This window comes from Tribolium madens, unplaced genomic scaffold (genome assembly GCF_015345945.1).
Source record: "Tribolium madens isolate multiple individuals breed KSU strain unplaced genomic scaffold, Tmad_KSU_1.1 Scaffold_91;HRSCAF=231;Tcas5.2_LG7, whole genome shotgun sequence".
NCBI lineage: Eukaryota > Metazoa > Arthropoda > Insecta > Coleoptera > Tenebrionidae > Tribolium > Tribolium madens.
In genome coordinates this window covers 61,938-87,595 of record NW_025401063.1, presented here as the reverse complement: position 1 = coordinate 87,595, position 25,658 = coordinate 61,938, and the positions used below count along the sequence as shown (strand labels likewise).

The window sequence follows — 25,658 nt, the reverse complement described above, 5'->3', positions numbered from 1 at the left end:
CACAGCTCAATTGACATTGACAAGTGAGGTTAGAAACCAAATGTTTACGTTTACATTTTTATCATTTAATCTTTCCTACTAATATGCGTCTAAAGTGTGTCTAGTCTCGATTCCGCCAAATTAGCCTAAATGGCGACCAATGTCCCATTCAAAATAACGGTAATTGTGTTCAGTTCCGTAACCGCTCTCTGCCTTGTAAATAAGACTTTATCGCAGTCTTCTTTCATCAAACAAGTCCCAGAAGAGTACAGTTGGCTTGTCCATGGCTTAATGAACATTCTCGGCTACGCCACTTTATTCATCCCTGGCTACTTAACCTTCAAATACGTCCGAAAAATCAACTATATTAGCTATGGGGGCGACGGTTGGTGTTTCCGTAGCATTCAGATGTGTTACGGGGAGGAAGAATCGGGAGGGGCGAGTGGTAATCCACCCTCTGTCATTCAAAGATCAACAAGTCAGGAGATAATATCGATTTTGTTTCATTTTTTTGGCTTGCAAGTGTCGTATTTAACATGGGGTGTTTTACAGGAGAAAGTGATGACACAGAAATACCAAAGCGGGATGGAGACTGAACATTTTAAGGATTCACAGTTTTTGGTGTTTGTTAATAGAGTGTTGGCGTTTTGTATGTCGGGGATTTATATTTTTTGTACAAAACAGACTAGACATAGGTGTCCTTTATACAAGTACGCTTTTTGTTCGTTTTCGAATATTATGAGCTCTTGGTGTCAATATGAAGCATTGAAATATGTGTCATTTCCGCATCAAGTTTTGGCCAAAGCTGCAAAAACAATTCCAGTCATGTTAATGGGGAGGATTATCACAAAAACCAAATATGAGTATTATGAATACGTAACTTCTGTTATTTTATCAATAGGAATGTTAATTTTTATGCTTGATGTGGGTAATGATCGGACTGATTCAGCAATTACGACTTTTTCAGGCGCTATTTTACTCATTTTGTACATCATTTTTGATAGTTTTACTTCAAACTGGCAACAAGCTTTATTTAAAACGTATAAAATTAAACCGGTACAAATGATGTGTTGTGTTAACTTATTTTCATGTATTTTTACAGCCGTTTCATTGTTACAACAAAACGTGTTTTTTAAATCGTTTCATTTCATGTTAAAGTATCCACAATTCATCGTTGATTGTCTTCTATTATCTGTGTGTTCAGCTGCTGGACAGTTATTTATTTTTAGTACGATTGCGAAATTCGGACCTTTAATTTTTGCCATAATTACAACAATACGTCAAGGCTTGAGTGTCCTCTTGAGTTGTATCATCTACAACCATCATGTGACTATAGCGGGAACATTCGGTATCACTCTCGTATTCACAAGTGTTTTACTAAGGATTTATTGCGGACAAAGATTGAAAAATCTGAGGAAAAATCTAAACACACCACAAAAAATTGCAGTGTAAAAAAATATATTATGTTAAACAAAAATAAAGTATGCAAAAATAACAAGTCTTATCTCTTATTAGGAGCCACTCTTCGGGATTTCACTGAAGTGCTACTCGGCTCAAATCTGCGTCGTTTCAGTCCAGGCCGAGGAAAAACCTCTTCTTTGCTATGACCACCCAATCCGTCATAAACAAGATCAGAGTTTTTAACTATTTGTGTTGGTAACGCCGTTGCAACAGGTTTTTTGAAAATAGACATCTGAAACAGATTAAAAACACTCAGTTGCTAAGTATTTAATAGTTGAGTTACTATAGTGACTGAGTCTTATAATTGAAAAATACTCATTGCTAAGTAACAATTGACTATCACAAGCAATTTGAAACAAACTTTACTTGGTTTGTGGTTGAGCGAAGTTTGGAACTTGTAAACAGTTCTAAATTGATAGCACTTGATTTCAAAGGCAGATATGGTGAGTTGGATTTTAAAATATCTTCAACCTTTTTCTTAAACTAGAAAAAAATTTAAATTAAATTGCTTAATACACAAATAGTAATAAATACCGTGGGTGGTGAGTCTCTATCTTGAGAATCGTCATTTGCTTGAGAAAATAGACTAATTTCATTGGCTTCTTCAGCCGCATTTTTTTCCTCTATGGTACGTCTGAAAGACTTTTATATAAAATAATTACAAATAAATGACTCACAACCTTAAATCTTGATTTTCTGAACGGAGTGAAGCGATTTCCCTTCTATATTTAGTTAATTCGTGTTGTAGTTGTTTATTTTTATGTTCTGCACTTAATTTTCGTCCTTCAACGTCAAGTAATGTTCTAGAAAAAGACGATTTTAAATAAAAGTTGATAGTAATTAAGAAACAACAACTTTTTTAGTGTTGCTGCTAAAAGTGCAAGAGATTCAATATCACTTTCATTCTTGATCATTTCAGTTACAGCTTCTCTAGTACCGTTAATGGCCGTTTCAACATTTGCGTATTTTTTAACTGTTTCTTTAAGTTTAAAGTACGACTCTGATAGCCTGTCCCTGTCTCTTGATATCTCTTTGAAATACGAAATTTGGTCTTTCAAAGCGTTTACTATAGATTCATGAGTTCTGATTTTACTTTCCAGTTCTTGTACTTCCGTCCTACAAGTGTTAATTTAAGAATTACATTATTTTTAAACAAAACCCACCTTAAAGCTACATTTTGGGTTTTAGCCTTTTGATACTTTGTAGTATAATTTTGAACGTCCTTATCTTTGAGTGCTAACTGAAACTGTAATGCATCGATTTTGTATTGTAATGTTGCTGGATCAGCAGTTTCATCCTCAACATTATTGATGTTTAAGTATACTCTATGAATAGATTTTTCGGTAGTTTTTCGTCTACATTGAGGACAATTCTTAGCCCTTTCTAGCCACTGCATTAAACATGCATAATGGAAAATATGACCACAGGGTGTTGTAAAAATCTCCGAATTTGGTAAAATTAAATCACTACAGATGATACATGTGATATTCATGGTCAAAAAGGCCTTAAACGAAAATTATTTTTGGAGACGATATTAATGTTGACAAAGGACAACTTACCCAAATAACAATGTATTACAAATAATTGCAAATTGCAATATAATTAGAGTAATTTTTTTCTTTCAGAACCCTTGGCCCTAACTGTCATAATTGCGCGGGTTAAAATGGCGAAGGAATTTACTCGAGACCGAATTTAATAATTTTAATAAAATAATAGTTTAATTGTTGTTTTTTTTTCAATTTAATAGTGTCATTAGAGTTAAAAAACAAGCAATTAATGAAATAATAAGTGTTAAACATTACAATTTTAAGATTTTTATTCGATTTAAAGCTCGTTCGAACGCGAGTGTGTATAAAAATCCCTAAACTCGATTCGTACCAACCTAAAGTTGGTTCCTAAATTCCTAAATACACAACAATGAGGACGTTATTGCAAAACTCTGTCCTCTAGGCCTTTGCGGCCACTTTGTCATCATTCCATCGTTCAGAAAACCACACGAAATTGCGTTTATTGTAAGTGCAAACTTTTTTTGCAATTTCTAGGTTACCTGTCAAAGCGCGGCATTTTCAAAAAAAAAAAATGTCAAAAACTCAAAAACTCGACGACAAGCAGCTTTTATCGAAATTAGCGAAAGATTTCCATGACCTAGTCTCAAACAAGGAAGTATTGCGTACTTCTGTGGAGAGTTTTCTTAACAACGTAATTGACGAACTAACATTAGGAATAATTTTCGATTTGCATCGCAAATACAAGACTAATGCTTATGAAGTGGAGATGGAGGAAGAGGATGGTGATGAGGATGACGCCACTGAAGCTGATATTTTTACCCAGCAAGATGTGAAAAAGCCTCAGGATTGCGTGTGTCCCAATTGCGACCGTGCGGTGGCGGCGTTGCGCTTTGCCCCCCATTTGGAGACTTGCATGGGGATGGGGCGGAATCGGTTTAGGAATGCGACGAGGCGAGTGGCGAGTAGTACGAAAGAGAGGGAGAATTCGTCGTTTAGTGGAGTGCCGAGCGATGATGACGATGACATTGATTGGAATTCGGGGAATAAAAGAGGCAAAAAGAAGAAACGAAACGGAAGCAAGAAATCGAAAAGTAGGTTTTTTGGTCGTGTTATTGAAACAATGATTGATTTTTGTTTTGTTTAGGTGGAGTAACGCCGAAGAAATCATGCGGCGATTCAAGAACGAATGATTCGGTGGAAATTGAAGCGGAAGATGATGATTTATCGAGTTTGAGAGATTTGCTTCAGGATCATTCCAATAGTTCCTCACCGGCCGATTCGGTCTCAAGTAGTCATTCAAATACGTCAAAGAAAAAAGACAAAGCGAAAAATAAAAAAAGTAAAAGGGATAGGGCGTCACCGAGTTCGAGCATATCAGCCGAATAGTCATTATTATTGTGTAAATTAATTCGATTTTATCATGTGATTGTAATTATGTAACATGACTATTTATTATAATATCCAAATTACGAGTAAATACCTCAGTAAATGTATATAAATGGAACTAGAATGTTAAATTATTGTGTGTTTTTTACATTTGGTTTTCTCACCGATCGCCAATTTTAAACGAAATCATGTCAAAACGATTAATTTTACTGAAATCCATTTTTAAATATTTTTACTATTAACAAGCTTTTTATTTTATATTTGCGTTTTTATTTTTCCCCTCAAAAAAACTCTTTTTAGCTCCTTTTTCCCATCCTAAACGAGTCGACTAGGAAAAATGTGCAAGTTGAGTAAAGATTTGTTGCTAAGCAATGAAAATCAAAAATATGTGGTTACTTAGAAACAGGATGTTTTAGAACTAAAATGACAAGTTGTCATAGTAATAATGTAATAAGCCCAGTGGCGGGTAAATAAATATGTTTTACAATTTATTATTCAAAAATTGGACTACTTTTTAAAAAACTAGTTTCAGAATTTTACTGAAATTTTGTTCTTGTTTAAAACATATTTTATTTAAAATTTGCAATGCCGGTTTTTAATGTGGAAAAAGCACACATTTAATTATTCTCATTGAAACCTTGTCCTCTTTGATACTTTTTCATCATGATGACCCACGAGTCTAGCAACTTTCACTTTCCTTCCAACTTGAAAGAGACTCTCAATAATATAATTCCTCTAAGAAGAAAGTTGCGAGTTGAAAAATATCAGAGAAAAGCATACATACGTAGGTTTAACTGTAAGTAAATTGAAAATTTCCAAAGAAAATCAGAATAAAGTGAGTGCTAAGCAATGTTTTATCAAAGAGGTGAGTGGAAATACGGTCACGTTTGTTGGAATAAATAATTTGGTTTATTAGTAGGCTAAATAAATTATTTAATTTTCCTCTCCTGTTCATTTTGTGACAAGTTATATAATTTATTTATTTTGAAATGTTAAAAGCAATTTTTCAAAATACAAACTATCATTAATAGCTTATGGAGCCTTGAGCCTTCAACTCAAAGAAGTTTAAAAATTTGTATAAGTTAACAATAAGTAAATATTACGCAAATGTTTCAATATACACTTCTATTTATAAATTTTGCCTATAAAGTTATTGATTTTTGTATAATTTTATGGCTTCTAGGAAGCATAAGAAACCTTTTGATGACCTAATAATTGAAACATCGAAAAAATAAATGTTATTTAATTAAAACTGTAATAAATAACAATATTTTTCAATTTTGACTTTCCTAATTGGCTACGCGTAACAAAATATAATCCACTTATCCTTCTTACTGCCTTTACAGCGAATGCACAAGTAGGTTTACACCGACTTTCCTTACATGTTTATAAGTTAGCTTGAAAGACTTGTAAAAAGCCTGCAGTTTGAAAATGGCACTGAAACAAGGAGGTGTGCAAGTTGATAAATCAAATTTAGAGACTTTCAACGCCGAAAAATTCGTACAAGACTTATTGAAAGAAGGATCAAAGCGGCCTTGCGACGAAACGGTGCAAAAATTTAACGAAAATGGAAAATTGCCCGAATTTTACGATGAACAACTGTACAAAAAGTGAGTAGTCACTTTTTTTTTAAAAGAAAACTCAAAACTGGTTTCAGAGGTCAGAAATTTTTCACCGACAATATCTTCGCTCTACTTTATGGCAAATTTCTGGGTCTTCTCACCGTCCTCTCGATTCCTTCCATTGTTCGTATTTTGATTTATACGAAAATGTCGGGAACGGCTTTGACTGCATACAAAAGATATCTTTCAACGGTGTTTCATATGGTGATTTGGTACCAAAGCGAATTTACGCCAGACTCGAAGTAATTTTTTCTTTTTTCAATACAATGAAATAATCACGGTTTGTAGACTCTGGGAATCGGTGATTGAAGTCAAAGACAAACACAATTCAGTGAGTAAACGTTGTTGCAACGCTGGTTTGGGCCGAATCAACCAAAAGGATATGGCATTGACACAATTTGGTTTCATGGGATTTGCGTTGGCTTTCAGGGAGAAAATCGGGCTTCATGACGCTAAAGACGACGATTTGAGGGCTCTTGTCCATGTGTGGAGGGTCATAGGATACGTAATGGGAATCGAAGATCGGTATAAATAATTATAATATAATAATATAATTATTATTGACAATTATTTGCAGGTTTAATATTTGTCGCGATTCGGTTAGTGAAACGAGCGAAATTTGTCGGATTTTAGCCGATCAAATTTTCAGACCTGCTGTTGAGCGAAAAGATAAAGATTTTATCGAAATGGCGACACATCTTTCGAACGGTATGTGGGCAATGAATCCCACTTTAAATGCCAAAATTTACCTAAATTTAGTCCACCGTTTATTGCAATCATCTAATAATAATCAAATCGAATTTTTAATTGAATTGAATTTTGTCGAAAAAATTCTCTACCATTTCTTGATTTTGGTAATTTGGAGTTTGCAATTTAACGTATTTAGAGTTTATCACAATTACACGCAATATGTTTCGTTGTGGTTAATGGACGTGTTTCCCTTTTTGGCCTATTACAAATTCGGTTATTCCAATTCGCACGTTAAAGTCTTACAAGGGAAAGAAAATTAAGTTTTAAAGTTTTATTTCTTAAAATTAATATTTACAGCTTTAACTACGTTAGAATGTTTTTAAAAATAAATAATTTCAATAAATACTTTTATTTATTTAGTGCCATATGAACAAACCCAAAAAACACCATGATCCTAATAAAGTCTTATTCATTCAAATGGCAATCTATCAAATCTAGGAATTTTCAGTTTTCAAAGAGTTGTATTTTTCATTGGGAAGCTCAATATAAATGGGCCTATTATTGGATAAAAACCCACCATCATCTCCAACTTTAGTGCTACTAAGACTATTCATTTTCCTCCTATACAAAATAACTAAAAGAAGTAGAACACAAATGACAAATGCTGACGCTGCTGCTATCACAATCAACGCCGTGTGATAAGGCGCCACGACTGAAACCGGCGATTGTGACACTATTTCCCGGTGTTCCAACGCCAATAAATGATCACTGAGGAGTTTATGCGTGACCCTTGACCTGGTTATATCAGCGGTTAAACCTGGTAGTCGTTGTTGCATCACAAGTTGTTCTAATCGATAAGCAACATCGACTTTATTGCTCCCAATTAGAGAAAACTTCACGTAGAGGACATCGTCGCTTATTTCCGTTTTGAAACCGCTATTGAGAATCCCTTCAAGACTTTGAATGATTTTCGTGACTTGATTCACGACCGGAATCGAGGAAATGTCATCAAACTCGCCACGAAAACCTAAAGTTACTTCAACACTCTCAACTGGGAATTGTTCTAAAACAACAATCACTTTAATTTTAGGTGAAATAACAATGATGGGACGTACTGCATGTAATTTCGCCTTTTTTGAACGTGTTTGTGTGAAGGAGTTGGTTCCCGGCTTCGTCAACACACCAACAAGTTTCTTCTTCGCATTGAGTTGGGAGAAATTTACCAGTTGAGTCGCATTGACCACCTAGAGCTTGGCATCGGGTGTTTGAAGGGACTTCCAAGGGTTCATCCAAGTCATTTGGTTCCTCCGAGTCGTCGAGGGAACCGATTTGCATCATTAATTCCTCAAGAACTGAAATTAAGTAAATTAATGTGTAATACAGAATACAGGGTGTTCCATTTTTATTGTTACATTTTGAAAAGTACCTACGTAAGGGCGCTACACTCCCTGAAAGAGGTGTATGTTTTAATAAATTTTGTCCAACATTTCAGAAGCCATTTTACATGAAAAGTCAAAATTTGGTCCTAAACCTTTTAAGATAGAAAGTACTATAACAACAACAAAATTCTAAATTCCATAGTTTTTAAAAGAGGTCTCTTGCGTTTTTTCGATACAACTTACCCTTTTTCAGTAAAATCTTTCTAATATTTATGTTACACATGTTTTGTGGTGTTTTTTAGCGAAAAAAAAATGGTAATGTTTAGTCGAAAATCATACTATTTTTGCTTTTTTACACGTTTTAGTATGTTTTTAAGATAAAAACTCAAATTTTGAATAAGACTGTATTGAGACAAGATAAAATCACGAAATATCATATTTTTCACTTTCTCAAGCGTTTAAGAAAGTTTTTCAGTCAGAAATGCAATTTTTTTGCAAAATTTTGTCCGAACCAGTTGAAAAAATCAATAAAAATTGTACTATTTTTGCTTTCTTAAGCAGTTAAATACATTTTTCAACTAAAAACTTCTTTTTTTCGCAAAATGTTGCTAAAAAGGCCACAAGCAGTGCACCTTTTAAAGCGTTTAACATGTTTTTAAGTTAAAAACTGTATTTTTTGCAAAATTTTAGGAAAAAAATGACCAAATAACATTATTTTTAACTTTTTCAGTTAAAAATGCACTTTTTTGCGACATTTTGCTCAAGCAAGTCGTGAGATCTTCTAATTAGATAAAAAATGGTGTTTTTTGTTATTTGTGGGTAAAAATCTTAATTGTTTTTTATCAAAACATGAAAAAAATTAATTTGTCAAAAAATTATTTTATTTTCAAGCAAATAAAAACGTTTTCGAGCCAAAACTGGTTTTTTTCACAAAATAGCTAAATTAGGGGTCGAAAACGACATTGTTTTTGTCTTTTTCAAGTAAAATTTCACCCAAATGGGCCACAAAAAGTTGAAAATGGTATATTTTTTTAAACTGTGGGTTAGGATAAAAAGTACTCTAACTATTTTGGCTGAAATTTCTTGCCACTTTCAACAACAAAATTCTAAATTCCATAGTTTTTCACAAAAAGAAGTCTTTTGGGTTTTTCGATACAATCCCATTAAAAAACGCACCCCTTTCCGAGGGTGTAGCACATTTTTTGATACATATTTATAGGACACTTTTGCCTTAAAATTGAATATTCTTCTACCTGTTCAAACTTGTAACAATAAAAACAAAACACCCTGTATATATAGAGTAAATTTTCTCTCTTAGAACCCCTAACTGTTATAACTAATATGGCGTAGGAATTTACTCGATCCCGAATTTAATAATTTTAATAAAATAATGGTTTAAATATTTTAAGTTAAAATAAAGGCAAGTAATAAAATAATAATGTTTTAAGAATCACAATTATTCGATTTAAAGCTTGTTCGAACGCAAGTTTAGATAAAATTCCCTAAACTCCATTATGTACCAATACCAACTTAAATTTGGTTAGGTTAGGCATTTTCAAAAAAAATATCAAATTGTACCTAAATCGGCGTCGCTCGTGTCGGCCCGATCCTCGGCCCACTTCCTCGCTTGTCTGAAGTTGCACAAGGGCTGTGCCCCTCGCGTCAGTGTCCCTTTCAAGGGCTCTCCTTGTGGGGTTACACACCAGCAAACCCCCACATGTTCTAAACATTGCACTGTTTCCCAATTCCCGGTGTTTGACTCACAACGAGGCATAAAAGTCGGTTTGTGGTACCTTTCGGCCGCCCTTTGATTCTTTTCCCTTAATCTTTCACATTGACTCAAAACGGGACAAACCAAATTGCACATTTCTTCCGAATGGAAATTATTGTGATTACCGTTACAACCTGAATATCCAAACATTTCGCATTTGTTTGTCCTCGAGTTGAAATACCATCGAGTTAAATTTCGTGTGAAATCATCATCACACTCCCCTTTATCCAGAGATTCGAAACAGACATCTCTGGGTTTGGGACAACAAACGGCGTATTCTCCCACAGGACTCAATTGGCATTTGTGTGATGAAGGACAGGTCTCGTAATCGGGACCACAAGTGACGAATTCATCGCTGGTTCCCAGTCTTAATGGGTCGCCATTTTGGCATGGGTTGTCTTTTTTCGGGAGACACATGGGTATGGGTGGACAAGGTTCATTGGTACATTCCACTGGTACTAATCTACAAGTCTCGCCTTCGCCTCGACAAGTAATCCTCGAGCATGGGTCTATACAATTGCAAGTACGACACCCATTAGCATCCATTTCGAACCCATGCTCACAATCAGTGATACATTTATAAAGAGGGCAATCCGACCTTTGTATCGTCTCACACGAAAATGAGGTGTTATTGGTTCTGGTTTTGGAAATTTCAAAACCTCGAAAATCCACACACCAACACTCATTGGTACCAGGATTACACTGTTTGGGTTCATAGGTACCATCAGGTGTACATTGTGGGATATAAACCCGACCTGCTGGTACCCCCGATTCGTGTGCTTGGTGTTGCGAAAGAGCATTTTGGTGTTGACATGCAGTCATGAGAAGAGGTTCCACACATTGAGTACCACAACCATTGGAACAACAACGCATGGTACCATTACAAGCCATGTCTGAGTTGCATTCAAAATCGCATGAAGTTGACGTCGCTGGTACTAAATATGGGCATTGGCCTTGTTTTTTAGGAAGACAAGCTGGGACAGGAGGACAATAATGGTCCTTACAGCTCACTTCGACCAATTGACATTGGGAGTTTTCCTCGCATTTGATACCATTACATGGATCCCGACATTGACAAGTGGGACAACCTGTATCTTCAGATAAAACAAACCCATATTCGCAACCCATGCGACAAGTCAAGTCCAAACAATCCATTGATTGTTTTAATTCGGTACAGTTTTCAGGGGTTGTGGTACCGCGAGTTCGGGGAATTTCAGTACCGAAATTATCGACACACCAACATTCCCCTTTGTGGCATTGGGTCGGTGTGTAACTACCATCAGTGTCACACGATGGGGTTGGAAGCGCCAAAGTCATACCCTCGCGAGTACCTTCCATACTTTCGGAAAAGTCATGCAAATATTCACACACTGGAAACAAATCAATTAAAAATAATTCAGTTTGAGTTTTTTCATACTTGTTTGTGGGCGATTTTCGGTGATATTTTCCTCTTCTATTATTTCTCGGGGACAACAAACGGCTTGAGTCGAGCCTGGTACTGCCGTGCATTCGTACTCCAAAGGGCAAATAGTACCATCCTCGGAACGAAGAGCACAAGCAACCGGTGCTCCACTTATATCATCAGTCAAAGGGGCTCCTTGGTCACATGGATTGGCATAAATTGTCTTTGGTCGGCCTTTTGAAAAAAAAATTGGTAAATATAAGTTTTCATATGTTGGCAACCATGCGAAAATTTAAATAAATCTAACCTCAAATCTTCCCTAAAAAATATTTTTTCAAATAAATATGTACCCCACGTGGCACAAAATAATTAAAATTAACAACGTAATTAACGTAGGATAGCAAACATTATTGATTAAATTAGTTCTGAATGACATTAATGGCACTTTTTGTGTGAATCAGCCTTTAAGTTAAAGATGCATTTAGATAGGAAAAAAAGGTAAAGTATATTTCATTGAAATTGGCATAATAGGTGGCTATGGAATTTCGTATTTAAGTTTGTAGCCCTGCGCATGTCCCTGATATAACAGCTGATGGGGTTTTTGTTGGATGTTCGTTATTCCTATTTTTTCAAATTATAATTAAAAGTAGTTCTCTTCAGAACTCCAGATTTAAAGTACCTACACGCTAAGGTATGTTTGAAAACATGATCAATTTCTTTTTGTTCCTGTTTTAGTCATTTTAAGTTAATGGAATCAAATATACCAATTTGAATTAAGCCAAATTATTTTATTCACGGCTAAACACGAAAGTCTGTATTTTCTTACAAAGCAAATAGTGTATGTTTTTGGTGTCAAAACTACACCTACAAAGGGATGAAAAACTCTCTCTGAAAACCTTTGAAAGAGGGTTCTTTAAAAATAAAATTTTAACTATCTTAACCTCACTTTTTTAGTGACAAATTTAGTTCCTTAATAAGTAAAGCCTTTTTCACATTTAAAGCGCAGTTTACACAATCATGGCCTACTGTTATGCCAATGAAATGGATTATACCACTCTTTAATTTCCCGATTTTTACTTACAAACTGGTAAAGTCGGGCATAGAAAATCCGTACACGTTGATTCTTTCACATTAATGCATTCCTCGTCTTCGGGACACAAATAACCATCACAAGGGTCGTCACATTTGCATGTTGGACATCCGTCTTCGTCGAGTTTAAAACCGTATTCACAAACAGCTGCACATTCTAAAGATTCGCATTGTTTGCCACTTTTATCCAGACTTCGAGCAGATGACTGAATACGAGCTAAGTGAAAAATTAAGTAGAATAAAAAAAAATATTGTATATCATTTGGTACCGTCAAGGATTGAACAGTTGGTACTACTGGCAGGTCCCATAGAACCACGTATTTTCCGTCCCATGCGATCCACGCACCAACAAACTAAACCATTGCGACTGCATTGTTTCGGCTCGAATTGACCATCTTCAGAGCATTGTGGTACGTAGCCACGGCCTGCTCGCTCACTCACAGACAAAATTTCAGATAAAGCGCGTTGATGTAAACATTCTGGAAAAAAATATATTAAAGAACGAGTTCCCACAAATAACTTATGATTTTTCAAAATTTAGGAACTTTTGCCCTAATAAGGTGGTGGTTGGCAATAAATGTCACAAAGTTTGAAAAACTCGATATCCGAAGTGTCAAGCCTCGAGTATTTTTCAAAATTTTGTTGAATTAACAATAAATAGTGTAAATATTTCATGCACATCACCTGATATAGGAGAAATCACTTAAAACGCCGCTGAAAATTTACTAAATTGTAGTATATTTCAGCACCCGATTTGGCTCATTAAAGCATTGGTTTTGGTATATCGAAATAAGCTTTTGTGTTTCAGAACATGCCATTAATTTTTTTAATGTTAATTGATGCTTAACCTAAAATCGTTAAATGTCAACCTCACCTGTAACATTCTTGGGATGGGTACATGAAGCCCCGCATTGTTCCGTTTGGCAACATTTCTGAACTGAAGGACATTCCAAATCGTGACTGCACATCTGTCCACACTCGTCCCCCGCGTTAATTTTCTCAGGACAAGTGCCAGTTTTCTGTATTTTCAAAGACGCCGGACAACAAACACCATAATCATTGCCTTTCTGTACTAAACACTGATACATTGGGGGACAAGTGGGTTTCCCCGGATCATTTCCACACAAAAACGGTCTAACCGTATCGCTGATTCGGAGAGGGTCGCCAACTGGACAAATATTCTCCAAACTTCTTCCTCGTTTACCTGAAATAATAATTGACATTTGATTTGACACACCTCACTTTCACTAGCACATCTTTTGTCCCTTACAAGGTTAAAATACTTACATGTGGGGACTGGGGGGCACGGAGGGTCAGCACACGCTAGTTCTTCGAGGTGGCATTCGAGAGAGTTGGGGCATTTGATGCCCTCGCAAGGGTCACGGCAACGACAAAGGGGGCAACCATCGGGGGCGAGCGCAAACCCATGGGGACAGAACATGCGACAGGTGTGATCTGCGCACGGCTTTGGAACTGACAAATTAAATATTAAATAAAAACCCTGTTCTCCATCCTCGACGAGTCGCACATGTGTATAGAAATGCAATGTAACTATAGCAACAACGAAATTTATAAAGTTAAAAATGTCAATTGTCATGGTTACAATGATAATAATCAGTGGCGGCGTATAAAATAATTCATTCCTCGAAATGTTATTCTTGCGGATATGCCGGTGACCCGATTCGCTTCGTTCTGCCTCATTATGTATGTATCTAGTTCAGTGGTTGTGTGCTAAAGTCTCATTAGGAAGATGCGCTACATTGTATTCACACAAAAAAATCTCCAATTAAAACTTCAAGTCGACGAACCAAGAAAAATCCCAAGATTTGTAACTAGTTAAAATTCCCGGAATGATTCTACTAAACTCACCACTTGAGTGAAAGTCTTGGAAATGCCACTTGAGTCATTTCATTCATTAACGCATATAGACCTCGAGGCACTTTCACTCCTCCTCACCTGTGCAATTAACAAGAGCCGCTGCAGGGGCTCTAGTCCCCGGTAACTCGAAGCCGGCTTCGTCAACGCACCAACAGGAACTCACAATCTCATTATCGCATTGGATGGGTTCGAAACCTCCAGATTTATTGCATCGAGGCATTCGCACACTTCGGGCTTCGACACCTAGGGCTTTGGCTCGTCTTGAAGCCGCCATTCGCAAAGTTTGACATCCTAGACGATAATAATAATTAGTTGATTAGTATTGAAATTTTTTAATAATGTATCTTGTTTAAGGTAAAAAAATAATTGTAATACCTTTTAATAATCTCGTATTTATTCAAATCTTTTTTTAGTAACGTTGCATTCTTTCAAATCACTTTTAATGTCAAAAATGTTTTAAATTTTCTATTTTCCCCTTCGAGAAAATGGATTATATTCATCATTTCGACTCACCCAACGAAAACTATAGTAACTCATAAAAATTGGTTTTGACTACGATGGCTTATGTAGGGCCTAAAATACAAAACAATGAGAAAACATTTCTTTAAATAAACAATATTATTACCAAAGATTAGACCCTTAACAATTTTCAATAATATTAAACAGTTCCTTGTTTTTTATTAACAATTAAAGATTTAATGCAATTTTTCTCAAAACTGTAATTTTTGAGTTACTATACCTAGTTTTCGTTGGGAGAGTCGAATGTTATTTTATTTTGTTTTTCCATTTTTCAAATTAATTCAAAATTAAGCACTTTAGTAAAAAACTCCATAAAAAAAGATTTCTTATTATTTTAAAAATTTCAAAACGACAAAACATTTTACACAAACCTTTTACTATTCCAAAAAATACTTATTTCTTAATTTTTGTGATGATTTTTGAAATATTGTACCTCAATGAAAAATGATCATATTTTGATTTAAAAAAATCCATTTTAAAGTTTCAAGTTTCTAGTCTTGTAACATTTTGGCAAAATCAGTAGGTATTGCTTAATCCTAGGAAATAAAACTAGAAAAAAGAGGTTTTTTTATTATTTTTGTTTGGGCCACGGACGTAGGGAAATTTTTATTAATTAAATCAATACATGAATCGAAGAGCTTGTTTATTCTGCTTTAATTTGCTTTTTATGTTCCCTTTACATCAATTTGTCGCTAGATATTTGACTTTCAATGAAAAATGATCTTTTTGTCTTTCGATATCTCAGCATCCAATAACAGCACAGAGAATGTAAGAATAGTTTCAAAAACCGGAATAAATTGTATGCAAAATGTTTTTACATTTTTTTGAAAAAAAATTTCACTTGCAACAAAGTTTTACAAAACAATTAAAGGAATTAATTGTGTAATCTTCATCAAAATGAAAAAAGCAATTTTTTTACCTTTTTATACAATTTTGCATAAAAAAAAAATATTCGAAAAAATTTAAACAAAATTTTTTGATGTTTTTGAAAATGTAAAAAATCAAAAACCAATAAGTATCTACTGACAAATTTTTGAGACCATTTAACTTTCGGGTACCGTAATTTTACTCATCTCAAATTAATTGCATTAGTGAAAAGTTGATACCCCCCAAACTAGATTTATGAACATTCATGCAAATTTTCAAAAAAGGCTTTTTTTATTGTTTTCGATTTTCTTCTTCTTTTGTACTACACAAAAAATATAAGTATTGTTTTTAAATTTTCTAAATATTAAAAACAATAAATTCAGCAAACATAGGTAAGAATAAATCGTTTTTTTACCAATTTTTTACTTTCCTCATCCTGTGTGTGTGTGTGTCTGTCTGTAAACAGCATATCTCGAGAACGATAAAAGCTAGAAACTTGAAATTTGGTATGTAAGTTACTTGTAACAAGGGGACGCAGCACGAAACAATTGGTAAAAATCGGTCGCAAAGACCAAAAATCAAAATTATACGGTTGAAGATACAATAAATTCATGGGAATGAATAAAAATTATTTAGAATCATGAAAGATACCTTATTAAACAGTAAAATGTGATAAAATAAAAATAATAATGAGTACCGAACTAAAAGAAATGCACCTCGCGACAACACTAAATTATTGTCGTAAGCATGTTTTCCAAATAAGTAGGATAAGGAAAGTCGTGCGATGTTCTCACTGAAAATAAGTAAATACCCACCTGTGAAAAGCTGTTTAGTGCAGACTTTACCACACGGACTTTTGCAACAAATGCTATCGGGTGAGCAATCGTCGTCTTCGGTGCAATGTTGAGCTCGCAAAGGGCATTCGGTCAGCATGGGACATTTCGACGATTCTATACGAGGAAATTGGTGTTGCATCATTATTTCGGAATTATTCGCTTAGAAAGCATAAAAAAGGGAAATATAACAAAAGAATATGCGTGGTGAAGGTCGACTTGCATGACGCATTAATTAGCGGAAAAAGGAAATGAAGATTTTAATAAAAAAAGTGACTGAATTAGAACAAATTTTTCACTCACCACCTTTCCTGGCGATTGCTATTGATAGAAGCACAAGGAGAAGACCCAAACTTAATTCCCAACGAATAATCATTGCTGGAAAAAGGAAAAATTATGACTCATCTTCACCTTGACGTTTATTTATTTATTTACCACAATTATTGTGGGATTTACGAATTTTCATTCTTTTCTACATTTCTCAATGACAAATATTTTGTTACATACTCAAAAAAAAACACTAAAGGAAATTGCATTTTATTGCCAAACAGCTACAAAGCAGTTTCACGTTACTTAAAAATACAACAGGTGGCTGATAGAAAGATTGAAGAATTTATTTTTGCTAAATATTTTGCGCCCACGCTTTCAACTTGTGTCAATAAACTCAGAGTTGTTTTCTTCCACAAAAATTCATTTAATCAAGCTTTTTCGCCGTGTTTTATTATTTTAGAAAGTTTTGTCTCGTCTGAAACAAAACGATAAAATGAAATTTCTACACACACTTGGTTGTTTTTGATTTCATAATTTAAATTCGGTTTGTTTGAACTTTTCAGTCTCGGTAAGATAATCTTGAAATATGTGAAGGAACTAACATTGTCGGAAATATTTCAATCTTTATTTAACATCTACATGCAAACAACCGACAATTTTTTTGTAATTTTTCATACAAAATTCAAAAAAATTAAATTCTTATGTAACATTTTCAAGTTTCACCGGATTTTCCTAATTATTGTGCCATGTTGTAAGTAGGTTTGTACAATTTTAAAATAACGCGACTTTTGCTACCGCTACATCTCCAACAAGTGGTAATTTCACCAAACTTTCTTCAAACTTGAAAGAAAGTCGTTGATTGTTGATTAAAATTAGTAAACTGATGCGCAAATGCAGTGTCGCAACTAATTAGGTAATTAAAATTCAATCAAAGTACCGCAAACTGACTAATAAATATTACAAGTGACAAATGATTCACTTTATTATCACAACGAAATTCTAGACATACCAATGTTTTCAAATGTTGGGTGTTGTCTGAAAAATCCGTTCAATAGAATAACAATAATAACACGCGACACAAACACTACCGGAGCTGTCGCTGGATTTTAGCGGACTGCCGTCTTGGGGCTTCTTACCAGCACACTGACCGACTTTCGAAAGAGGTATTCCCGTGTTCTAGGTGAGAGCTGTGACGTCATTATATACTTCTTTGCAACCGGCGCATCCGGGAGGTACACACACGAAGAGTTCATCCGGAGGCGGCTGTGATGCATTCTTTTAACACAAAAAACACTAAAAAACTTTAAGTTTGTTTTTTTGATAAACCCTTTTTCCATCCTTAGCGAGTCGCACATGTGCGCAATTTCTATAGAAATACTCCGAAGTATGTGTGTAACTATAGTAACAAAAAAAAATAAAATAAAATTGTCATGGTAACAACATAATTTCCAGTGGCGGGTAATTTTTGTGACTTAATAATATTGCAACTGAACGTCTGTTGTGTTGGAAAATATAATGCCTTTCTACAGGGCCGTAACCAGGATTTTATTTCGGGGGGGGTTCTTGTTGGTCCATGAAAATGAAATTAAAGAAGACGGATTAAAAAGCAAAAATCTCTAAGTACACGTTTTTATTTTAAATTGAAGTAAGAGATCCTAATTAAACATAAAAAAAATACAAATTAACTCACAAAAGTAACAAAAAATAAAATAAATTTTTAATACTTTTTATTGTTACAAATTTAAACAGGAGATGAATATTCATTTTTAAAACAAAAATTTTCTATGAACACATCGAAAAATGCTACGCAAGGGGTGCGTCTTTTAATAGGTTTTTTTTCAATATTTCCGAAATCATTTTAGAAAAAAAATTCAAAATTTGCTACAGATGATAACTTTTATACACCTAAACAAGTACAAAAATAAAATGTTGAAATTTTTAATTAGGTGCTTCCTAAACTAGATGGGATTAGGGTAAAAATTTACTCTAACTATTTTGCCTGTGGTTTTTGCCACTTTCAGCAACAAAATTTCATAGTTTGTGTTTTTACGATACAATTTACGGATTTTTAGTAAAAATCGGTTCAAAAATTTATGTTACAGACCATAAACAGCATAAAAATTAAAAATTAAATTTGTTTTACCGTTTAGGACGCCCCTGATTAAAATTTATGTTATTTGGCATGTGTTTGGGTGTACATATAAAAGTACCAAATTTTGTAATTTTATCTATTCTGAAATATTAGGAAAAACCCTTTAAAAAACGTACCTTTTTTAGGAGGGTGTAGCTCCTTTTCATAGCATTTTTCAAAATACTTTTATCTTAAAATTAAATATTCTATCGACTATTTAAATTTGTACCTAACAATAAAAATGAAACACTGTATAATTAACACATGAAAAATTAATTCACAAAAATTTAAAATTAACTCATTAAAATAACAAAAAAACTAAATTTTTAACACTTAAACACTATATAACAAAGTGCTCAGCATTTCGGGGGGGGTTTGAACCCCCTAAACCCCCCCCCCTTGGGTACGGCCCTGCCTTTCTAGGATATTAACTGTTTGAAGCTCAGTTCAATGGATCGCCAATAACGCACTCATGTGAAACCATTTAATAACTGTGATGAAATATATTAATTCAAAATTTTATGCAATAAGCCGGATATAAAATTTAAAAAAATCAAGCAAATGCAACGATTTTTAACGTTTTCGCAGTCCAGCAAGTGGTAAAACCCTACAATTAGATTTAGCATTTGTTACCAATTGAAGGTTGAAAAAATATCAAATGGTGACCTTTAATGAAATTTGAAAATAAAGAATTGAATGGTGCAAGGTTGGAATTTGATATAAAAATATCATCTTTGTTTCAACATAAAGCGACTTTTATTTTCCTCGACAACACTTAAGTATTCAACAAACGCCTTCTCATATTATATGTTGTTATCAGGAGTCGTTAGATATGGTCAGTCGGTGCAATATGCATACAAATAGGGCCGTGTATGATAAACGATTGTATTTAAAACAGGTCGTGTTGTAATGGTAATACCCAAACATGACAAGCTTTAGGGAGAGAAATTTTTTCTTGTTCTCTTAGAACAATGTTCATCTCCGATCTACATTTAAACAGTTAAGTAATTCTCACGCTTAAAAAGTCAATGTTCTTTTAATAATACAAATCAAAGATTTGAGAATTGGTATTAGCTATCGAAAGATTTTGCAATAGGTCGGCGGGATCTTCACATTTCGATACGCATTTTCTATTATTTGTAAGCAAAGACCAAACCCAATCATGTTTATGCTCTATAATCACGTGTTATTTCACGTTTTCTTCATGCTTACGTAATGGATACTTACCTGTTTTGTTTTATTTAAGAATCTAGCAGGAATCGCTGATTTATGAACGAGGAAGAAAGACCAAGAGTTAAATGATCTTTTGTGCTTTATAACTTCTAGACAGCATTGGGTTTCAAAAAAGAAAACAACAAATTGGTATACAGGGTGTGTCAAAACTCGTGCCCCAGAGAAAAATTTCGAGTAACATAAGATAACAGGAACATGGAAAACATGTTTAAAAAATTCTGTCAAAAAATTTTGACATTTATTTTTTGACATTTGACTTTTTTATGTATATTTAATGATAGTGATGATTTTGTAAATGTTTTTTTATAATTACTTAGTAAAGGTACAAAAATTTTATTATTTGTACTTAATCTAGATTTTAAACACAATAAAGTCGTATTTTCAATTGCAAATGTACAGATAAGTGGAAAAGTATATTAAACCATACTAAATTTTTATTTTTTTGGAAAAGTATTTGTAATATTTCAAATTGCTATAGAATCAAATAAATATACTTGTTGTTAGCTAAAAGAATTTAACTTTGACTACAAAAGTATGACATATTTAATTTAAAATAAGACCTACTTTTTTACAAAAATAACATTTTATTATTTTACATACAAGGTAAACAAAAAATATGAAATGAAGCGCTTTTTCATCATTTGTCTTTAGAAAATAATAATAAATTAATAAAAATTAAAGTGCTATAAAAAATGTGATGATGATTTTTGTAGAATAAAGTACTTTCGTATGGCAAATTTTACAAAAAGTTATTACGAAAAGTTGTTTAGAATTAACATCTAGGCTCTTATATCAAATTTCAAAATTATCGGCGAACTATGGTTTTAATTTTTTGTATGTTTATTAATTCACAAATTAAATTTTTTAATTTTTTTATAAATGAAAAATACATTTAGATTATCATTAGGAAATGCTAATTGAATTTTTGACCTTTCTGTTATAAAAAGCAATTATCTAGGAAAATAAAATGAAAAACTACCTATAGTTGGCCGATGATTATGAAATTTGATATATGGGCTTAAGTGTTGATTCTAAAGAACTTTTTTTAATAACTTTTAGTCGAATTTGCCACATAAAAGAGCACCGTACAGAAAAATACTTTTTCCAAAGGCATACTTGATTTTTCAAAACTGAAATTATGTTAGATCTTTATAAACTTTATAATTAATTAAGCAGGGGTGTCACTCCAAAAAATTAAAATTGAAATCGATTTTTTTTTATCCTTTACAAAAGTTGTTTCATATATCCGGGGACACACTGCATAAAAAAAATTGACAGAAACTGAATAAAACGCAGCTACGTAGTTAATCCCTATATTAAAAAAGCTTTATACTAAATTGAAAATTTTGTAGAAATCAAAACAAGAAAAATTTGAATAATTTTATTGTTGAGTAACGTCACATTTTTATAGCACTTTTTTTTTAAATAAATACAGTTGGCAAAGTCCGGCGATTGCCGAGGTAGTAACTCGGCAAACCACGGAGTTCGAATGCGAGAACAGTGGCGTAGCCTTAAATACATTTTCGTTTTAAACAAATTTCACATTTTCATATTGAAAAAATATCTACAGTCACATTCTTAATTGCAATCAAATTTTTATTAGCGATTAATTTGATGTTTGAAAAAGTAAAGTAATTGACAATTTAATTCGGATTTGTTTAGTCCTGAATTAAATTTTATTTTGTTTTTTCTAAATCGATTAATTAATGGCAAATTAAAATTTCATTGTCACCTTTAAACAAAAGTAAATTTTCGGTAAAATTTTATATTTGGACGCATCAAAACGCTATCCTGTAACCAATCAGATGCGAACATTTTGACGTCATATCTGAGAGTTGTACAACTTAAAATCTCTTTGTTGTGTAAATAATAAGTGTAAAGGGCTTAAAAAATAGCGACGTGGAATTGGATAACGTTTGAATTATTTTGTGACGTGGCGAATGGGTGGGATTACGCAGCCTCGAACGAAGGTCTTGTACACCGGAAATAAGTTTTTGTGCCGTTTTTGAGAATTATTACAATAACGAGTCAGTCTTAGCCAAATTTCCGTAATAAATGTCCACACAATAAGTGTGTGTTGTGTATTTTCGAGTGTTAAATAGACATTTAGTAGTGTGTGATTTTTAAAATTTCGAGTGATTAGTGAGTGCCAATGAGGGAATGTAGAAGACAATCGTGCTACAAAGTTCCGGATTAATAATAACTTTTAATTTTTTAGTTAACTTACCCTTTTTAAATTTTATTTAATATTTTCAAGTGATTTATTAACACTTTGAACTGATTTTGTGTTTCTTTATTTTCAGTAGGTCCGTTTAAGAAGCAGAGGTGAATTCCTACAAAGGATAGCAGAAAAAGATGTCAAAAAAGTCATGCATTTTAATTTTTTATTTTTTGTTTATCGTAAAATAAAGTGTTTGAATTTGTGATTTTTTTTAGTTGTGTTTTAGATAAAATGTTTTATATTTTAATTTTTTTTTAATAATAATTATGTAATATGCGACGCCACTGGAAAATGTTGTATGAAATAGCACATTAGCTTTCTCTTCAGTTGCCGGTATTTTTAGAAGTCAAGCAGCCCACAATACACCTAAATTTTTTGTGAAGGCAACATAATATACACCAACGAAATCGGTTTGCTTACTGTAAATTATCAAAAGTAACTCTTAGTTCTAATTAAATGATTTAATCAACTTTGGGTTTTTTTGAAATGAATAACAATATTAAAGATTAATTATGTTTCTTTTTTTTAGTTTTAAGTTATGGTTCAAGTAAAAAAATCTCTGTTTATGAGATATGTAACTTGATTTTCACGTTTGTCTTGACCTAGAAAACGTAAAATGAAGTTCTTGTTAAAAAGAAATTTTTGCAATATTTATGAATTAGAGATTTACTAGCGCTTGGGGGTTTCCCCAAGGATAAATTTCAAAATTGGGGCACAGTTCCTAATAAATAAATACTCTAATCTAATACCATTTGCCTTGATGATGTCAATTTGGTAGGCGAAACACGTGTCACATTGGGATTTTCTAACTATTTTTACAATACCCAATTAAATTTTTCTCTTTTTTCATTCAAATTTATTTAATAATTCCATTTTTTATCACAAAACTCGTTTTTTTCCTTCTTTCCCAAGGTCACATGTTAATGAAGATTCTCCGATTCGACATCCGGTCAAATATTTTGCCTTGGAATTTGGCAGAGAAAGTACGAACCAGATTTTTTAAACAATATTAAAATAATCTCTTTGGATTCTTCTTCCTCACCTGTTTCGTTGCACCTGAGGAAAAGGGCCATCATCAGTGAACGTGGTCGTCGCCGCCTCGGCCCCACTTAGTTGAGTTGTTGGTAGGCTTGGCAGAGGCCAACCATCGCTCATGGTTGTTGTACTGACCGGCCGCAGACCTACCAAGAATTTCCCAGTGATGTGATCTAATGAAATCTGAGTGCGGTGGTGATCGACTGACGATCACAATGATACTCATCGTCTTGGTGTTTGTGGCGTGTGTGAATTGGACTTTAGCACACTGTCCCGAAGGAATAACCGGGAATTGTACCATCATCCGACATAATGGTGAGACGTGTTTGTAAACACACTGTAAGGTGGCTGGGCTTCCTGCTGACCTTGGAGAATTTTAATTCACGTTAGAAGAAAAATTCATGGAAACTTTATTGCTTTTGGCGACTTTCTTCTTCTTCGACTCGATTTCCTGATTTTGCCTCATTGTTTTATTATAGAGGAAAGTGGTTTAGAAATTAATTACAAGAGAAACAATTGGTGATTGTGTGCTAAATCCGGAACTGACCTACCATCTTACAGAGTGTCCCAAATAAACTTTAGCTTCTAAAACGGAAATTTTTAACACTTTTTTTGTAGCATCCGTTGGCTAATGTTAAAATAATTTATATCGTTTTTTTTTGTCTGACATTGAACCCAAAATCTGATTAATAGTTGAAATAATTAATAGTTTTCACACAATGCAACATAAACCTTATCTGCGATCGTTTGTTACTCCATAATTTTTTTAGTTCTTTAAAACAAATAAATTTTTGTAATGAATCTTCTTCCATAATTGGCGCAAGAGGAAATTACAACTTGGAAGAAGATAATCTAAACAGCCTTGACGTTACATCACGAATTGTTTTCAAATCGGGTAAAAAACAGAGACACGTCTCAATATGGCAAAAAAGAGGTCGCTTGGTTTTAAATTTGCGCTGATTCATGTAGCGGATTAGCACCGTTAGTGAAGAATTTTGGCGAAAGGTGATTTGAACGGTGCGTCAGACGAGTAACCCACGAATAAGAATTTCCTCCTCAACTAATTACGTATCTACTCATTAAATTCATTACCGGTTTGAATTTGCAATTTGTACGAAACGGTGTTAGTAGATCGAAGTTTTGTGATTTAGATAAATAATAATTTTCTCGTCGGATCGAAATCACCGATTCTTACACATTCAAATCGGGGTAAAAGTCGCACTTTTTGTTGTCGATGAGAATCGATACTTTCTTCCACTCCTTGAACGATTATAACTGCACTTTCGAGCTTTTCTAGGCCATCAAATAAATCGGCGGTTTCAATAATTCGATTTGGAAACGTTCCAGAAAAAATCACAAAATTTTTAGTGAAATTCGACGAGAAAGTGGACAAGTTTACAATAGAGAAATGTTAATAACCTTCTGAAGGTTTTACTACACGTAATTGACCGTTTGTGGTGCACGTAAATGCCGCAGAGGCTTAAAATGATTTATGCATAAAGTGCAGAAATAAACGTTAATACAGTTTTCTTAAATTTCATGTTTCTACAGGGTTATTCATAAATATGAAGCAATATTTGAACCTCAAAAATAACGATGTTAATTTAAATAATAACTCGTGTCCTATCTCTACTGATAAGAATTTTACAGCCCTCGGAATCTGGGTATGAAAATTTGTTTTTTTTAATAACTTTGGAACCATTTGACCAAATATTATAAAATTTGGAATGATTACTTGCGAGAACATACTTTTTAAACTAGTAATTACGAAAACCGGTTCCAGCAATTGCAGGTCATATTTTCTGTGTTTTTTAACATTAATTTTTTTTTGGTCAAAACAATAGAGTAGTCAATTTTGAATAAAAGCGCATAACCTTTAATACCTCTCAAAGGCGGATCCAGGGCCCCCCCCCCAAACTTGCCACCAAAAGCTTCAATTTTTTATTTTAATGAGTAAAGTTTTTTAAATAAAAATATTAGAATTCTTTTTAAATCACACTTATTAAAACAAAGACAAACATATACCTAGAAATCAAGATAATTTGTAATCGAGTCATTTTGGATCCGAAAACGTACAACGTATGTCTGTTTTTAAACTAACTGCACTTGAAACGTCAAATAAAATGACAAGTTAAAAGGGAAAACGGCAAAATGAGCTAGAATTAGTCGCTGACGTATAATAATAAGACCGTTCTTTTTTGAAGGTAAATCAAAAATTTAGTTATTAAAATCATTATCATTTTGTTCATGCCATTTTACMTTTCGACCTGTCATTTTATTTGACGTTTCACAGACATACGCACAGGACATACGTTTTCGGATCCAAGGATGATTACAAATTATCTTGATCTCTCGATATTACTTATTAATTTAAAAAGAAATCA

At 33.4% G+C, this 25,658-nt stretch overlaps 6 protein-coding genes across 7 annotated transcripts in view; 4 read left to right on the top strand and 2 right to left on the bottom strand.

The window, feature by feature from the left end:
• Nucleotides 1–17: 17 nt before the first annotated feature.
• On the top strand, nucleotides 18–1,559 carry LOC123010572 (adenosine 3'-phospho 5'-phosphosulfate transporter 1). Its single transcript, XM_044407573.1, has 2 exons — nucleotides 18–159; nucleotides 217–1,559. The coding sequence occupies exons 1-2, from the start codon at nucleotides 130–132 to the stop codon at nucleotides 1,429–1,431; spliced, it is 1,245 nt and encodes a 414-aa protein (XP_044263508.1). The 5' UTR covers nucleotides 18–129; the 3' UTR covers nucleotides 1,432–1,559.
• LOC123010574 (E3 ubiquitin-protein ligase TRAIP) lies at nucleotides 1,024–3,096 on the bottom strand. Its single transcript, XM_044407576.1, has 7 exons — nucleotides 3,000–3,096; nucleotides 2,604–2,944; nucleotides 2,296–2,556; nucleotides 2,121–2,243; nucleotides 1,975–2,074; nucleotides 1,807–1,923; nucleotides 1,024–1,672 (listed from the first exon to the last, which is right to left on the bottom strand). Exons 2-7 carry the CDS (start codon nucleotides 2,930–2,932, stop codon nucleotides 1,481–1,483), a joined length of 1,122 nt encoding a protein of 373 aa, XP_044263511.1. The 5' UTR covers nucleotides 2,933–2,944; nucleotides 3,000–3,096; the 3' UTR covers nucleotides 1,024–1,480.
• A 203-nt stretch (nucleotides 3,097–3,299) lies between these two features.
• LOC123011068 (SAGA-associated factor 11 homolog) lies at nucleotides 3,300–4,592 on the top strand. Its single transcript, XM_044408333.1, has 2 exons — nucleotides 3,300–4,039; nucleotides 4,093–4,592. The coding sequence occupies exons 1-2, from the start codon at nucleotides 3,520–3,522 to the stop codon at nucleotides 4,332–4,334; spliced, it is 762 nt and encodes a 253-aa protein (XP_044264268.1). The 5' UTR covers nucleotides 3,300–3,519; the 3' UTR covers nucleotides 4,335–4,592.
• A 448-nt stretch (nucleotides 4,593–5,040) lies between these two features.
• Nucleotides 5,041–7,065, top strand: LOC123011968. The gene is made up of 5 exons (XM_044409704.1): nucleotides 5,041–5,199; nucleotides 5,681–5,944; nucleotides 5,992–6,198; nucleotides 6,245–6,481; nucleotides 6,534–7,065. Exons 2-5 carry the CDS (start codon nucleotides 5,766–5,768, stop codon nucleotides 6,964–6,966), a joined length of 1,056 nt encoding a protein of 351 aa, XP_044265639.1. The 5' UTR covers nucleotides 5,041–5,199; nucleotides 5,681–5,765; the 3' UTR covers nucleotides 6,967–7,065.
• LOC123011966 lies at nucleotides 6,963–17,800 on the bottom strand. The gene is made up of 12 exons (XM_044409700.1): nucleotides 17,664–17,800; nucleotides 16,688–16,762; nucleotides 16,367–16,501; nucleotides 14,244–14,456; nucleotides 13,575–13,760; nucleotides 13,162–13,491; nucleotides 12,557–12,766; nucleotides 12,280–12,504; nucleotides 11,214–11,432; nucleotides 9,604–11,166; nucleotides 7,762–7,998; nucleotides 6,963–7,709 (listed from the first exon to the last, which is right to left on the bottom strand). Exons 2-12 carry the CDS (start codon nucleotides 16,758–16,760, stop codon nucleotides 7,141–7,143), a joined length of 3,960 nt encoding a protein of 1,319 aa, XP_044265635.1. The 5' UTR covers nucleotides 16,761–16,762; nucleotides 17,664–17,800; the 3' UTR covers nucleotides 6,963–7,140.
• Nucleotides 17,801–23,366: 5,566 nt separating this feature from the next.
• LOC123011967 (putative epidermal cell surface receptor) overlaps nucleotides 23,367–25,658 on the top strand; it is an 11,247-nt gene continuing 8,955 nt past the window's right edge. For both annotated transcript variants that reach the window (XM_044409703.1, XM_044409701.1), the window contains exon 1: nucleotides 23,367–23,589. In XM_044409703.1, the coding sequence (XP_044265638.1) occupies nucleotides 23,451–23,589 (139 nt within the window). In that variant the 5' untranslated portion in view covers nucleotides 23,367–23,450. The remainder of the gene's footprint in view (nucleotides 23,590–25,658) is intronic.

What these genes read in the sequence shown, in the direction of transcription:
- LOC123010572 (XM_044407573.1), top strand. Translation starts at nt 130, where the DNA reads ATGGCGACCAATGTCCCATTCAAAATAACG. An exon ending in ATGTCCCATTCAAAATAACG is followed by an intron (nt 160 to 216) that starts GTAATTGTGTTC and finishes ACTTTATCGCAG; the next exon opens with TCTTCTTTCATCAAACAAGT.
- LOC123010574 (XM_044407576.1), bottom strand. Translation starts at nt 2,932, where the DNA reads ATGAATATCACATGTATCATCTGTAGTGATTTAATTTTACCAAATTCG. An exon ending in TTAGCAGCAACACTAAAAAA is followed by an intron (nt 2,244 to 2,295) that starts GTTGTTGTTTCT and finishes GTCTTTTTCTAG; the next exon opens with AACATTACTTGACGTTGAAG. An exon ending in TTCGCTCAACCACAAACCAA is followed by an intron (nt 1,673 to 1,806) that starts GTAAAGTTTGTT and finishes AATCTGTTTCAG; the next exon opens with ATGTCTATTTTCAAAAAACC.
- LOC123011068 (XM_044408333.1), top strand. Translation starts at nt 3,520, where the DNA reads ATGTCAAAAACTCAAAAACTCGACGACAAGCAGCTTTTATCGAAATTA. An exon ending in CGGAAGCAAGAAATCGAAAA is followed by an intron (nt 4,040 to 4,092) that starts GTAGGTTTTTTG and finishes TGTTTTGTTTAG; the next exon opens with GTGGAGTAACGCCGAAGAAA.
- LOC123011968 (XM_044409704.1), top strand. Translation starts at nt 5,766, where the DNA reads ATGGCACTGAAACAAGGAGGTGTGCAAGTTGATAAATCAAATTTAGAG. An exon ending in GAATTTACGCCAGACTCGAA is followed by an intron (nt 6,199 to 6,244) that starts GTAATTTTTTCT and finishes CACGGTTTGTAG; the next exon opens with ACTCTGGGAATCGGTGATTG. An exon ending in GTAATGGGAATCGAAGATCG is followed by an intron (nt 6,482 to 6,533) that starts GTATAAATAATT and finishes AATTATTTGCAG; the next exon opens with GTTTAATATTTGTCGCGATT.
- LOC123011966 (XM_044409700.1), bottom strand. Translation starts at nt 16,760, where the DNA reads ATGATTATTCGTTGGGAATTAAGTTTGGGTCTTCTCCTTGTGCTTCTA. An exon ending in CACTAAACAGCTTTTCACAG is followed by an intron (nt 14,457 to 16,366) that starts GTGGGTATTTAC and finishes ATTATCGTCTAG; the next exon opens with GATGTCAAACTTTGCGAATG. An exon ending in CGAAAATCGCCCACAAACAA is followed by an intron (nt 11,167 to 11,213) that starts GTATGAAAAAAC and finishes ATTTGTTTCCAG; the next exon opens with TGTGTGAATATTTGCATGAC.